Genomic DNA, 14,411 nt, shown 5'->3' with positions numbered 1-14,411 from the left:
ATTTTTAAACTGTGAAGCACTTTGTGACACACTGCCTGTGAAAAGCGCTATACAAATAAATTTTACTTACTTACTTCCTTACTTACTTACTTACTTACTTACAATCTTAAACTGCTTTTTGAAGACGCCAACCTCTGGGATCAAGATACATTTAATTTTTTGTGTTGAGCCCATGCACATTTTATTTCACTGCGTTTTATTTTATCTGTTGCAGGTCAGCAAAATCAGTTTAGTGGATCTGGCTGGCAGCGAGAGGGCGGACTCTACTGGAGCCAAGGGGACCAGGCTCAAGGCGAGAACGTTTTCATGTTTCCTTGTCAAACAAATAGATCACACTAAACAATCAGTACATCAAAAATCACTTTGAATACTGCCAAATATGTGATTGTAAATCCATATCTGTATTTTAATGCTCTGTGGCAGGAAGGAGCAAATATCAACAAATCTCTAACCACGCTGGGAAAAGTCATCTCTGCTTTAGCAGAAGTGGTATGAAGTCTCTCATTATGTTCTACGTTTTCACATCAGGCTTTGACATGTATTTTACTGATTTTTGCTCTTTTTTTTTTTAGGACTCTGGGCCTAATAAGGTAATTGATTTAAACAGTTTTCTCTTTTTTATGTCCCCAATCGCAACCTCAGTAGGATTAAAAAGTGTAATTGTTTTGTGTTTTTTGCCCAGAATAAAAAGAAGAAGAAAGTGGAAAGCTTCATCCCCTACAGAGATTCAGTTCTAACTTGGCTCCTGAGAGAAAATCTGGGTAGGCTTCACCATCTCTATGCATTCAGTAGTTCTCCATTCAGAGCCTTTTAGCATGCCTGTTTTTCTTCAGGGGGTAACTCCAGGACCGCCATGGTAGCCGCTCTGAGCCCCGCCGACATCAACTACGACGAGACCCTCAGCACACTCAGGTACAGAGCAGCCCAGCCTGCTGCCCGGTGCACGTTTGTCCTCCCATGCGGCCGATGAAGGACGCTGAGCGACCACTGCGTTGTGTAATTTTCGGCTTGCATCACCTCTGCACTTCAGATACCCTTTACAGGCAGCAGCCTGGCTGTGTGGTGGCAAAGGCATCGTGCACAGCGCGTGTGTGTCTGTGTGTCTGTGTGTGTTCCCTCACCAGTGTCAACACACTCAGTCATCCCTCCGTTTGTCCCTTCAGGTACGCGGACCGTGCCAAGCAGATCCGCTGCAACGCCGTCATCAACGAGGATCCCAACAACCGACTGGTGCGCGAGCTGAAGGAGGAGGTGTCTCGCCTGAAGGATCTCCTCTATGCCCAGGGCCTGGGCGACATTATTGAGAGTAAGGGGTCATTATTTGGATTTATGTGGCCATTATCTGTCGGTCTAATGTCAAAATCGTTCGCAGTGCTTTTAAACAGTTTGTGTTAGCGTGCATGCTATTCTCCAAGACACGGTGTCGGCCTCAGCCCACACAGCCGCCTCCCAAGCTCTGCACATCGATTCCTGCTGTGCTCACACACACTGTGTTTATCTGCCGAGACACTCGCGGAGAACAAAAAGCACAAAAAGGAAGCAGGGCCACAAAATCAATGAGAGGAGGAGACATAATGAACACAAAGGGAGTGTTTATAGACTGCACTGGGATCAGATATGACACAGTGTAGAATCCTCCTGTTGCAGCGGAAATCAAATAGAAACTTAAATGGGCGACAATAATAAAATGTTTTTTTCTTAATACCTGAGTGAAATGACGCTACAAAAATCGAATTGGCAAATAATTCCAACATTAGAAATGATCATTGTGTGAGTAAACCGGCCTGTGTACGACATCTAAAGATAAATATGAAATACATAGCTAATAATTAGTGTATTTTTGCTTTACATAATAAAATGATATGAAATCTGCAAAGTGTCCTCGGACTAAGTCACTGGAGTAAGGAAAATCATTGCTTGATTCACATTTCATAGTAGCTTAAAACCGTCTTTTATTATTCCTTTAGTTGGATCATTGCACCACAGCAGCCTCCAGGAATAATGATCATTAACTTTAGTGTCAGACACATATGTGAATCCTTGCTTTAACACAGCTGTATTCTCATATATCGATCATTTGCTGTCTTAGTTATAGAGTCATGTTGCCATCATTTTCATTGATGTAGCCTGTCACTGACAGTATGGTAATCACACACACACTCAAATTATTTCAGCATCTAAATAATACGGTGGAAAAACTATTTTCTTTTTAGTCTTTAATCACAGGTTTGTTTTCACCAATATCTTATGAATCTAGCATCCTAGCATTTATATGTATACTCTTTAGCCACTGATTAACTGTTGGTGCTCATTCAGCTTTAGCACTGATATATTTTAATTAATTTTACTTTAAAACTCTGTTGATGAGAAGAAGAGCCTCTTGATACGGTAACTTTAATGAATGACATAAAAATGCAATATTTCCTCTGGCGTGACTGAATCACATTGTGGTTAACATTCTCCGGGTGTGTCGTGTGTGACTGTGCTGGTCAGGTGTACAGCCAAATGGTCAATGAATGTGAACGTTTGATTTACAGGTGTTGTGCTGTCTCTTCTCTCTGTCCTCTCCTCCCAGCATATCGAGTGTCCGCTGCAGATATAGAGGGTTTGAAATGTGTGTTTTCTGGCTCTTGCTTTTGCTCTGCAGCTTAGCATGACAGGCGCTTTCTGTGCAAACTGTAGCTTTTCAGTGTATTCAGAATCAGAACAGAATGAAGAATAGATGTATCTGTTTTTAATTAATTTTACTGAAATACAAACAGCTTTTGCTCGAGGAATGGCATGCACCGCCTTTGCTATTTTGAGTTTATTTCTGTGGTAACTGTGGATTTACCTCCATATGATCTGTGGATCGCTTCATGTGGCTTTATTGGAGCAAATCGTAAGCAGACCAGCACATCATGGAAACAGCTGGATCACAAATGGATGCATTTCATTCCAGCGTTCTTATTTCCTATTGGTAGAAACTGCAGCTTCTCGCTGCCCTGTCAGCGTCTCTGCCTCATCAGTCACATCTGAAAAACACACAGTCCCGATAAGCATCTGATGAAGTAGCCTTCGGTCACTCAAAGACAATAATCAGGTGTGCTTTCTGAGGTGGTCGGCTCATTTTGTGCCATAAAGTTCTACTGTCTCTCCAGAACAAGAGACTTAATTACCTCCAGGGTCAATATTATGTGTTCCGTCTTGTCGGACTGAGGCTTGCCCAGATGGATGGCTGTGATACAGGTCGCCCTTTTATTGCTCCGTGTTGCCAAAGCAGCGGCTGTAAGGTTGACTTTCTTTGTGCTGTAGGATACATCATCCACGAATCTGAACGACTATAAAACAATGCTGTAAAGAAATGATCACATAATGGCCACAAACTTTCTGTGTCTGATTCTCGAGCAGAGCGCAGTGAGCCGTGGATGCATCGTGCTGCTTTGTATTAGAATCTTTATAGGGACTTCTGGCTTCGATAGTGTCCCCTTAAGAAAGCTAGACCTCATCACTAACTAGTCTCTGCACATAGCAGCTAATGATGACTTTGCTCTTGTTAAGTTTGTGAATGAGACTGAATGGCAGAATGTAAAATTCAAGTCTCTCACTCTCTGAAGTAACCTGTAGAGAGGGAAGAAGCAGGTATGCCCTGAGGAAGTAGGCTTAGTTTACATAGCTGACCATAAGTTCATTTACCTGTGTATTTACAAAACATATCCATGACCAGATTAATGGCAAACATAATAATGATTTAGATAATTTAAATAGCAGAGTAGACACATTGAAGAGTTCTTACACTCCTGCGGTCACAGATAAACATATGTGAACTTTAAAGCTCCAGGTTTGTTGGAAATGATCAGAATCTGTTTGGGGAGCGACAGATAGAGCCTGTCCCAGTAAAACCAGGGGCAGATTTAGAAATACATGCAGCCTTCCTGACTGTCTACACTGTGCTAACAGACCTGCCTTTTGCGTGCTACACAACTATGTGGCGATCATTTTTGATATCTGAAGGGGTGTGTTGATATCTCCTATGTGCCTGTTCTATTATTTTGAGTTATATAAATCATGGAATTGCTAAAAAAAAAATATATATATATATAAAGAGAAAGAGACATTATGATTCACAGATGATCCTCAGGGTACACTTACTTTTTTGAGGTGAATGCATATATATGAAGGAAGTGTGTTTACATTTTTTTACTAGAACAGTTATGCTTCAGGTATTGCAGCTGTATTTTCTTTGCGCTGGCCTGTGGCTGGATGGCCTCCGTGTCGCATCAATTAAGTTCCTCCTCTCTGTGCGTGGCTTCCCGCTGGTGCTGCCCTCGCTTTCATGCAAATTTGTCTCTGTATGTTAGATTTGTTTCAAGCACCTATCTTTTCTCTGTTTTCCTGTCTATTCTTCTCTCTCTTGTCTTCTTTTCTCTTCACGTTCCTCCATTCCCTTTCGTCACCCCTCAAACCCCACTTCCTGCTCCCGCTCCCCACGCCCCGGCACACCCCGACAGACCTATCCGATTACAAGAACAATAACAATAAAGGCCAAGCTGTGAATCAAAGGGATGATCTCTCCACAGTGACCAACGCCATGACGGGGATGAGCCCCTCTCCGTCTCTCTCAGCACTGTCCAGTCGTGCCGGGTCTATTGCCAGTCTGCACGACCGCATCATGTTCAGCCCGGGCAGCGAGGAGGCCATCGAGAGGCTGAAGGTGAACGCCGGGAAGCTGACGTCTTCTTTTCATTATGTCTGAAAAAGAAGAAGAAGAATTAACTTGAGCCTGCCCCTTCTCCTACAGCATGTATTTAACATGCTCCTGATAATGATTTTGTTTTCAGGTGTTGGTTTCATTTACTGCAGTTGTATAAGCAAACAGAGCCGAGCTTCCGTTGGTATTTATCACGACATCCGCCTCAGAAGGACCTATTGGGACAAAAGTTTCATTATATCTGTGCTGTGGTGGCAAAGAGGTTAGAGAAGCAGACTTAGTTTCAGAAATTTGCAGGTGTCAATACGTTTTTTTTCCTTTTTCTGTTGATCCCAATGTGTTTAATAGTAGATGACACATTAGGACCGGTGCAGCCAGGGCTCTTTTGACATGAAGCACATTTTGACTAAGAAGTGATTAATTTCTGACTCTGTCATTGTGTAAATCTAACCCCAGCTCTGTCTTTGATGTCGCTGCTCACTGTTATACGTTTGTTGTTGATTAAGGACTTTACGGGTCTCAGTTAAATGAAAATATGTGTTTGCACTGTCTTTGAATGTCAGGAAACAGAAAAAATCATTGCAGAGCTCAATGAGACATGGGAAGAGAAGCTTCGCAGAACTGAGGCCATTCGAATGGAACGGTAAACCAACCTTTTAACTAGTAAAGAACAGGAAAAGTGTTCTGATCGACGGTGTTCGTAGTTTAAAACGGAATATCTTCACAACGTGCCAACTCGCACTTGACTGTGATTTTGCTCCACAGAGAGGCGCTGCTGGCAGAAATGGGCGTCGCCATGCGAGAAGACGGTGGCACAGTTGGTGTGTTTTCTCCTAAGAAGGTAAAAACAAACAAAAAAGATGTTTTTTTTCACAAACTCATGTTCGATCTGATAATTATGGCTTAAATTATTCACCAGATTGCTTATTTATTTACCCCAAAGCCCTCTGATAGCCCTAGAAAGCCCCAGCCTGTGTTTATCGACACAGTCGGGTTGTTCTCCCCAAATGAGGTTTGTTGCTGTGCAGTGTTTACAGCCGTCTCCTCTGAGTGCTCCGAGTCTCACTTCAACAGGAGTCTCACCAAGGCAGACCAGATTAGGGTCTCTCCTCGTCTTTATCGAGCCTTATCCTGAATCTACTTCATTTAATCACTTCAAACACTCCCTCACTGCGCCGTAGGCCCTGACGGGTAGAAACATGGGAGTGGGGGATAATGGAGGCGTCCCCATTTCGCTGATTCATGGCTGTTTGCCTGCAGCCCAATAACATCTAACTAAGACTCTATTAAACACTCCTGCTGGGACGCTGTGGGGAGTGGGGCTGTTTGCATGGTTTTAATGATTCTGATTGTTTGATGTGTCTTACTGGGAGGGGGTGTTTCTCAGGCCTCTAATGAGCACCATAAGCATGTGTTATCAAGTAAATAACTTATGAATAGTGAATGATTCGTCCATATGATCCACACCAGACTCCTCATTTGGTGAACCTCAACGAGGATCCTCTGATGTCCGAGTGCCTGCTCTACTACATTAAAGATGGAATCACCAGGTGGGATAGCTCCACAAGTTACCCTGGAATGAAAAGAGGCCAATAAGCCGATGGATAAAGCAAATGGTTTACTTGCTTTGATATCCTTACCTTTCAGGGTGGGTCGCTTGGATGCCAGCAGCCGACAGGACATCGTCCTCAGTGGCCACTTCATCAAGGACGAGCACTGCACTTTCACCAGCTCCACGGGTCCAACAGGGGAAAGTGAGCCAGCTCCGTTTCTGCTCTGTATCTGCGTACATCAGGGAGTGTGCCGGCAGTGGTGGCGTTGCAGGATGTGAAGCCTCATGTTGCCTGTTTTGTGTCCGAGCAGCGGTCGTCCTCGAGCCCTGTGAGGGAGCCGAGACGTACGTCAATGGGAAGAGAGTGACAGAGCCCACCATCCTCAAATCAGGTCAGGAGGCCATCGTTTTCCGTACATTAAATACAGCTGAGAGCGAGAAAATGGCTCTAAAAAAACCATAACAGAACGGTTAATGTCCTAACATCACTGTCTCAATGTTTTCACTTTAATTTCTCGTCACTGTTGCACTGTGGTTGGCGACACTTGCAGGAAACCGCATCATCCTGGGGAAGAGCCACGTCTTCCGGTTCAACCACCCGGTGCAGGCCAGGGCGGAGCGGGAGAGGACCCCCTGTGCCGAGACCCCCGCTGAGCCTGTGGACTGGGCGTTTGCTCAGAGGGAGCTGCTGGAGAAGCAGGGCATCGACATGAAGCAAGAAATGGAGCAGAGGTGATTTGGAGAATTGGTGCAGCAAGTCGTGGGAGGCCTCACCAGGCAATCCTGTGGTTACACTGAACTGGTGTGTCGCTTTATTAAGCTTGTCTCTGTGTGTGTGTGCGTGTGTGTGTGTGTGTGTGGTCAGGCTGCAGGAGTTGGAGGATCAGTATCGTAAAGAGAGAGAAGAGGCCAACAACCTCCTGGAGCAGCAGAGACTGGTGCAGCTTTTCTCTACCAGTCTCTTCTTTAGCCTGGAATACTTTAATTAACATCTATTGAAAACAGCAATAATTCAAATGACAAATAATTTAAGTCGGAATCGTTCATGTAAATGAGCTGAAAGCAAATTAATGTGCTTTACCAAATGTCATCTAGGACTATGAGAGCAAGCTGGAGGCTCTTCAGAAGCAGGTCGATCGCTATTACCCAGAGGCCGCCGAAGAAGAGGAGGAACCAGAAGAGGAAGGTAGTGTAGCCGATCGAACAGACAGGCGTTAACGCTGCGTGCAGCAGGCGGTGGGGAAAAAGAAAGAGCTTTTCTCATTTGGGCCTGCAGTGCAGTGGACGGAGAGGGAGAGGGAGCTGGCTGTGTGGAGCTCTCGAAAGTGGAGGTGCTACCAGTTCACGTCGCTCCGCGACCTGCTGTGGGGAAACGCCATCTTCCTGAAGGAGGCCAACGCCATCAGTGTGGAACTCAAGAAGAAGGCGAGGCTGCTTTGCTCTCATTTACACTGTCTACTCATAAAGCTGTATGACGACGTAATGGTTCTCTCCTTCAAGACGTCTCATTTAAAGCAGCCACTTTGATTTAAACAGAAAGTTGGACTCTTAGGCCATTATTGATCAGATTGGATAACGTCCAACCTGTGAACCAACCACTGCGATCTGTCTCTGTAGATCCACAGGATAATATTTTGTCTTCTGACCACATATTCTGCTTCCTCTGCAGGTCCAGTTCCAGTTTGTGTTGTTGACAGACACCCTCTATTCCCCTCTGCCTCCTGACCTTTTGCCCCCGGAGGCAACTAAGGACATAGAGAAGCGGCATTTCCCGAGAACCATTGTAGCCGTGGAAGTTCAAGATCAGAAGAATGGAGCTACTCACTACTGGACTTTAGAAAAACTAAGGTAGCCTAACGTGAAATGACTGTCTTGATGACCGAGTCTCACAGTCAATGTCATGTACAGGCCGATGTGACTTTAATACAGCATGGAACAGATGAGGAGAGGGAGAACACTTGTCATGATGTCCACGCTCTGGCAGTGCAGAGCAATGTTTCAGTGCGATGGCTGTCTCTGCTTTCTGCAGGCAGAGGCTGGATCTCATGAGGGAGATGTACGATCGCGCTGCCGACGTGCCGAACAGCACCGCAGAGGAGGGTGAAAACGTGATGACGGGAGGCGACCCCTTTTATGATCGCTTCCCCTGGTTCCGCCTGGTCGGCAGGTAAATCCTGAGTGCAGAACAAGAGCAGACGCGACAGAAGGCTAGCTTAGACGGTGTAATGGTTGAAGTTTTCTCTGAAGCGCAGGAGAACAGCAGGCTCAAAACGCCACACACTGATACTTACTCCGGTATGCATCAGTGTGATCTGCTTTCTCTTTGGCGTGTTGAAGTTTCCTCATTTCATCTGTTAGTTTTAATAGATGTCAGTTGATGAGACGGCCCCTTTTCTTAATGAAAAAAATCGTCTTTGGAACATTTGATTGCAGCATTTTCTTCAGCCCTCCTACTCAAAGCCTGCTGTGTCTTTCTATCTGGAATTTGGCACTCAGACTCCCCATCGCCCCTGCCAAGCTCTCTCTCTCTCTCTCTCTCTCTCTCTCTCTCTCCCTCCCCCCCCCCCTCATTTTTGCAGTAACGTGCCTCAGTTATGTAATATTCCGAATATCAAGCATCATTTTAAAGTGTTTTCTTGAACAATGTTCTCTTTCAGCTCAATCACAAAGGCTGCGGGGATGATAAACCATACGTGTGCAAATTGCGCATCCAGTGATTTGATAAAAATTGAATTTGCATTTTCAATGAAAATTGTTCACTTGTATCTAACTGTACAACGGGTTTTATTATGAGCTAGTTTTTAAATTGACAGCTTCAGTCAGCGATGTTCTGATATAACTGGAGATTGTATGAATAATAGAGCAATTCAAATTTCACAGTATGTCGAGGTGGGTATATTTTTGCTTGACTTACTTGAAGTCAAGCAAAAAGATTTATTTTGTTTCACTTAGAGCTAATTAAATATTCTGGCTTTGTGAATGGAAACGTTAAAATAAGCATTGAGCTGTAAATGGTTCGAAGCTAAAATTGTCCTGGCCACAAACTTTTGACAATAGAGTTGAGAGATCTTACTTGCTTTTCATCAATGAAAGTGGGCCGATGTTAGTGTCAGGGTTGGCTCAAACAGATCAGCCAACCCTGCGAAGTTGACTGTAAATGAAAACCTGAGTAAAACAAGTGTGTCTCTGCTTGGAGCTCTCCTCTTAAACAGGCAGTAAAAGCAGTTTATGGCTCCAGGGGAGGAAGCATCCTTCCTGTGGTCTGGTCTATAAATTTCTCTACCACCCCTCTTGTCTTTAAACAAGTGTGTGTGTGTGTGTGTTTCTATCCAACTGTACTAACCTAGTTCCCATGTCTCTGGCTGCATCAGAAACCCCATTTTCAACACATGCATGAGCGAGCGCATGAGTGACCCTACCCCATCCCCGACCCTTTCCACCTCTGAAATTACTGAGCTGGCTGACTCGCAGCGGGAGGGTCGAGGGGAGGAGGAGTTGGAGGAGTTGGAGGACCTGGACGATGATATCTTTTTGGACGACCCGTGCGCGGAGCTCGGGGGAGAGGATGATGATGTTGATGATGATGATGATGATGATGATGATGAGGGCGAGCTCTGCCGAGGCTCCAGCGAAGGCCAAGACCCCTTTTACGACCGCTCACCATTATTCAGTGTAGTGGGAAGGTTGGTGAGGTTCCAGGAGCATGCTGGTGGAGGAAACCAGCTCTTTCGCACTGAGATGCAGGGTCGAGGCGCCTTGATCCATGAAACCACGCAGACTAACCCGAACACAGGATTTTCCTCTTAAAGTCACTCATATATTTACAGTCTTACAGCTACAGGGAGTTTTCGGTCATCTAACACACACATTTTGTAAAAAAAAATGAATTACATTTAGAGCACACACAGATACTTTCTGTTGTCTCGGTGAACCGAAGGATAGTTTAATTAAAAGATTTGAGAATCAACTTTGGGTTTTGTTTTTGTTTTTGTTTTTTTTTCAGTTTAAGAAGTCAAATATATTTCACCCACTCATAAAGGCACTGCAGGTGTTTTTGCTTTTTCAGTTTTTCTTGGGTGTTCGGAGGTCCCATATTATACAGGTTTTTCAACAATTTCTCTTAGGTGTCATTTTACAACATTATACTCAGTGTATTGTCCCAAATCAGGCGCTGGACCTGAATTTCAGTCAGTCTAAAAGCCCCTTTAGTGTGATCTGCTGAGAACAGGCTCTTTCTGTGCCGTTTAAAGCAGGGCTACTCAACCCTGGTCCTCGTAGGCCGCAATCCAGCATGTTTTAGAGGTTTCCCTCGGACGAGGGAAACATCTAAAACATGCTGGATTGCGGCCCACGAGGACCGGGTTGAGTAGCCCTGCTTTAAAGGAATACTCTGAAGATTTTGGACCTACGCCCTATCCCTATCATTTACAAAGTGAGATAAGCTCATAAATACCTTTATTGTTGCTCTGCGTCCAGCGGCTGGCTCCCAGCTGTTAGCATCGTAGTTAGCTTAGCTCAATAGCTGGAGGTGAACAGGAAACAGAGTCGGACTGGCGAAAGTGGACAAAATCCTCCTTCCAGTGGTCCAGGGGACGGCGTATTAGCACGTGAAGTAAATCCAAATGGTTATAAAACATTTTAAAAGACGTGTTATCTTTTCAATCCGTCAAAATAACGTTTTGATCCACACAAACCTGAGCATGCGCAGTGCTCCGCGGAAGGATATACCGCCGCACAGCAGTAGACGCCATAGACTCAGCCGCTGTGCTCCGGTATATCCTTCCACGGAGCACTGTGCTTGTGCAGATCTGTATGTATCAAAACGTTATTTAAACGGGTTAAAAAGATAACACGTCTTTTGAAATGTTTTATAACCATTCGGCTTTACTTCACATGCTAATACACCTGGACCACTGTGAGGAGCATTTTGTCCACTTCCGTCAGTCCGGCTCTGTTTCCTCTTCACCTCCAGCTATTGAGCTAAGCTAACTACGATGCTAACAGCTGGGAGCCAGCCACTGGACACATAGAGACACTAAAGGTATGTATGATCTTGTCTCACTATAAAAATGATAGGGGTAGGGCGTGGGTCCAAAATCGTCGGCGTATTCCTTTAAATGCTGTGGAGCTGTGTTTGTCCTTACCGTCTCCACGCCCCTCTCAGGGAACAGCTGTCTGCTTTGTCGGCACCTCTTCCATGCCTGCTTTCCAGTAGCGATTGCGCGGAGAAAAAAAATAGCGCCCCCTCGCAACGCAGAGCTCAAAGAGAGCGTCCTCTTTCAAAGGGAGGGCTTATTTCCCTGCATGATGTCATGAAGGGAAAATCTCTGATACGCCCGTTTGAGCACAGGTTAGCTAAAAGGAGCGAGCAGCTGAGGGAGAAGACTGACTTCCTTCACTTCTCGGTCCTCATACACAGAATACAGGGACACAGATTACTGCTAGAAAACCATTAGAAAGTAAATTTTGTATAATATGGGACCTTTAAGCAGCAAACATTCACAAATGTCCACCACACAGATGTCTTTCCAGTCATGCTGAATGACGTTGGAGTAGACATTTCTGGGCATCAAAGTTCATCTTTTTCTTTTTAGCTTTAATCTCTTCTCAGCTAGATGATTGTGTTGTTTTTGTTTATTTGTTTTGTTGCTGATGTTCATACAGTATATGAAGAATCTCACTCCTATTGCAATCCTTCAATGATTTCTCAATGATACAGTCTGTCAGGTCGAGGTGACGCCACCTGGTGGTTGTGTAGCATTTAGTCTGTCCTCAGTCTGACTCAGAGAGCTTTGTCTGATTTATTGTGAGACATCCAGAGCTTTAACATTTTATTTACCAGTATGTCCACCGTGATGCCAGGCTGCTGAATAAATGTGAAACACAACAGGGGCCTGAGTTGAGAGATCAGTGACACAGTGTGAGCTACCTTATTAAAAAGACTGACTCTAGCCATGCAGTGAGGGGGAAGTGTGTTTAAACGCGCACGCTGAAGGCTGCAAAATGTGCCCATGTGTTTTGCACCAGGAGGCTTTATTAAAAATGGACCGATATTGAAAATGAAAACTTTTTGATTAGTTTTCCGAAGAGATATGAGATTGAATCCAAACTTTTTTTTTTCATAATGTTCATGTGCATTCTTTGCACTAAAGCAAAGTTAAATATTATCTTGCTCCAGTTTCACTGGTCTTGAGATGAAATCACGCTTGCATGGTGCCCCTGGACTAAAATGACTCTGACACCCCGCTGCTACAGTTTCTTTTTAGTTGGACTGAGGACAAGCCAGATAAAAATAAAGGGGTATTAGAAGACCAGACGCTGTTGTTGTGCTTTGCATGCGAAGTAGATATTCCGCCACCACAAAACACCGACTTGTTTTAATATCATATCAAGTCTGTTGTTTTCTCACATTTATTTAAATTTTTTTTTTTAGGTTTCATTTCTTGCTTAAAGCAAGAAATAGTACATATCGTTCATCAGAATCTGCCCAGGGCGCGTCCATTCCTCCTTGCTGTTTCTGCTGAGGTCTAAGCAGTGCTCATGTTAAATTTGTGTATCTCACTCCTGTCTGATTACTAGCAAAGAAGTGACTTGTTGAAATAAAAAAAGACATTTCACATCTAAAGTATGAACATATTTGAGTGAATAATGAGGTCTGATTTGCGAAGCACAGTGAACCACAGCCAAATGTTCTCACCATGCTGTGACGCCTGAATAGGTATAAAAGAGTCTGAAAATTAATCGCATCAACCTGCAAAGTAGTGCTCAAGGAAGACTCCGAATCTCAAGAGGAAAGAGCTGGTTTCTGCTGCAGCTGTCTCTTTTAGGCATGCCAGAGCACAAGTCTTTTCATTTTGACCTTTTTTTGTCGATTTTTTTACTTGAACACGTCTGATGAACCAGCACCCCTACTTACTTGTACAAATTTCCTCCTCTACCCAGGAGGTGCACTTTCAGTTCCGATGTCTTGCGTTGGTTTTTGGTGTAGCGTACTTTATATCAAGCTGTTGGCAGTTTTTTTTTTTTTATTCAAGCTGAGCCGTTTGTGCCGTATGATGATTTTATGTTCCATTTGCTTTTGATTCCTTTTGAGTCTCCAGAAGTTAAAAGCAGTTCTGTTCACCTTTTTTGTCCTGAGCATGCCTTATATTTGCACCTCACCAATCTTGTCATAAGCCTGTCCTTTCTTTTAAACACTCTCCACCCTTAAATGTCTACCCCCCCCTCCCGTTAGCCTGTGGAAAACATGATCCTCTCACACCTAGGTCAACTGCAGAGTGAGAAATCACAACAGAACTGCATCCCTGTATGCAGCTATTCACACACGCTTAATTTCAGGGAAAACTTAGTCACCATCACTGAAGCATTTCCAAACTTGAAAGAAATATTCAGTGCATTAGATGTTCCCTTTTGGCCAGATGCTTTTGACATGTAACAAGACCGAGGCTTCGGTTCTCATGCAGAAGCATGTAATCATTAGGCCATGCAAAATTAAGAAAAGAACCCATCACAGTAGATGATGAAAACAAGTGCTGTCCAGCTAGGCAGTAAGCTAATTTTCCCTTACACACATGCTCCAAGCCTCACCAGTCATCATGGAATACCGAGCTAACATGTAGGGACATTGCATGTGACCCATAGTTGTCCCGATAACACTGGTGAACAAAGTCTTTGTCCCATCTGAAATTCAGACAGGAGAAAAATCTTGTGGTTGTGTAGGTACCATTGAGTTATTTCATACACATAAAAACAAAGCAAAGTTGAGCACTTACGTTGAAATATGGGAGCAAACTATTCACTTTAGCATTTTATAAGTAACTGTGTGAATGTTAAAGGTATAGAAACAGCCTTGATCATCACTCAGCAGAGACGCTTTCATTTCGATAGCGCCTCACTGCACCTTGCATATCTGAATTTCAGCATACAGCAAGGTTTACATGTTTTACTCAGTGGGACAAACAGAAGTTAAACCTTTGTTACCCAGTGTTATGAATAACTTCTAGTTGGTGAGGAAAAGCCCCTACAAAGCAATAGTAAAGGGCAGCCATGGCCATCGCAAGAGCAGTCCCAGCTTCTGTTTGGTTGCTTTGCAGCTGTGTGTTCTGTTGTCCAGTCCCGTGAACATGTTTGAAGCGTGACACGTCCTCCTCCGCCTCGTCCTTCACAGCC

The 14,411-nt window shown here is 44.1% G+C and overlaps 1 protein-coding gene across 14 annotated transcripts in view; it reads left to right on the top strand.

Annotated features, from left to right (window-relative positions):
- kif1aa (kinesin family member 1Aa) overlaps positions 1-14,411 on the top strand; it is a 41,465-nt gene that overhangs the window by 14,900 nt on the left and 12,154 nt on the right. For 5 of the 14 annotated variants that reach the window (XM_030082826.1, XM_030082829.1, XM_030082828.1 and 2 more), the window contains exons 7-26: positions 215-292; positions 424-489; positions 573-590; positions 683-761; positions 834-912; positions 1,164-1,306; positions 2,576-2,614; positions 4,491-4,693; positions 5,254-5,333; positions 5,456-5,531; positions 6,161-6,240; positions 6,338-6,444; positions 6,554-6,634; positions 6,794-6,974; positions 7,108-7,180; positions 7,338-7,428; positions 7,519-7,667; positions 7,912-8,090; positions 8,272-8,409; positions 9,614-9,925. In XM_030082826.1, the coding sequence (XP_029938686.1) occupies positions 215-292; positions 424-489; positions 573-590; positions 683-761; positions 834-912; positions 1,164-1,306; positions 2,576-2,614; positions 4,491-4,693; positions 5,254-5,333; positions 5,456-5,531; positions 6,161-6,240; positions 6,338-6,444; positions 6,554-6,634; positions 6,794-6,974; positions 7,108-7,180; positions 7,338-7,428; positions 7,519-7,667; positions 7,912-8,090; positions 8,272-8,409; positions 9,614-9,925 (2,252 nt within the window). The remainder of the gene's footprint in view (positions 1-214; positions 293-423; positions 490-572; positions 591-682; positions 762-833; positions 913-1,163; positions 1,307-2,575; positions 2,615-4,490; positions 4,694-5,253; positions 5,334-5,455; positions 5,532-6,160; positions 6,241-6,337; positions 6,445-6,553; positions 6,635-6,793; positions 6,975-7,107; positions 7,181-7,337; positions 7,429-7,518; positions 7,668-7,911; positions 8,091-8,271; positions 8,410-9,613; positions 9,926-14,411) is intronic. The other 9 variants (XM_030082835.1, XM_030082839.1, XM_030082833.1 and 6 more) reach the window with 4 other exon arrangements.

Source organism: Salarias fasciatus, chromosome 23 (genome assembly GCF_902148845.1).
Source record: "Salarias fasciatus chromosome 23, fSalaFa1.1, whole genome shotgun sequence".
NCBI lineage: Eukaryota > Metazoa > Chordata > Actinopteri > Blenniiformes > Blenniidae > Salarias > Salarias fasciatus.
Note: the sequence above shows the minus strand (reverse complement) of the source record. Positions and strands in the feature narration are given on the sequence as shown.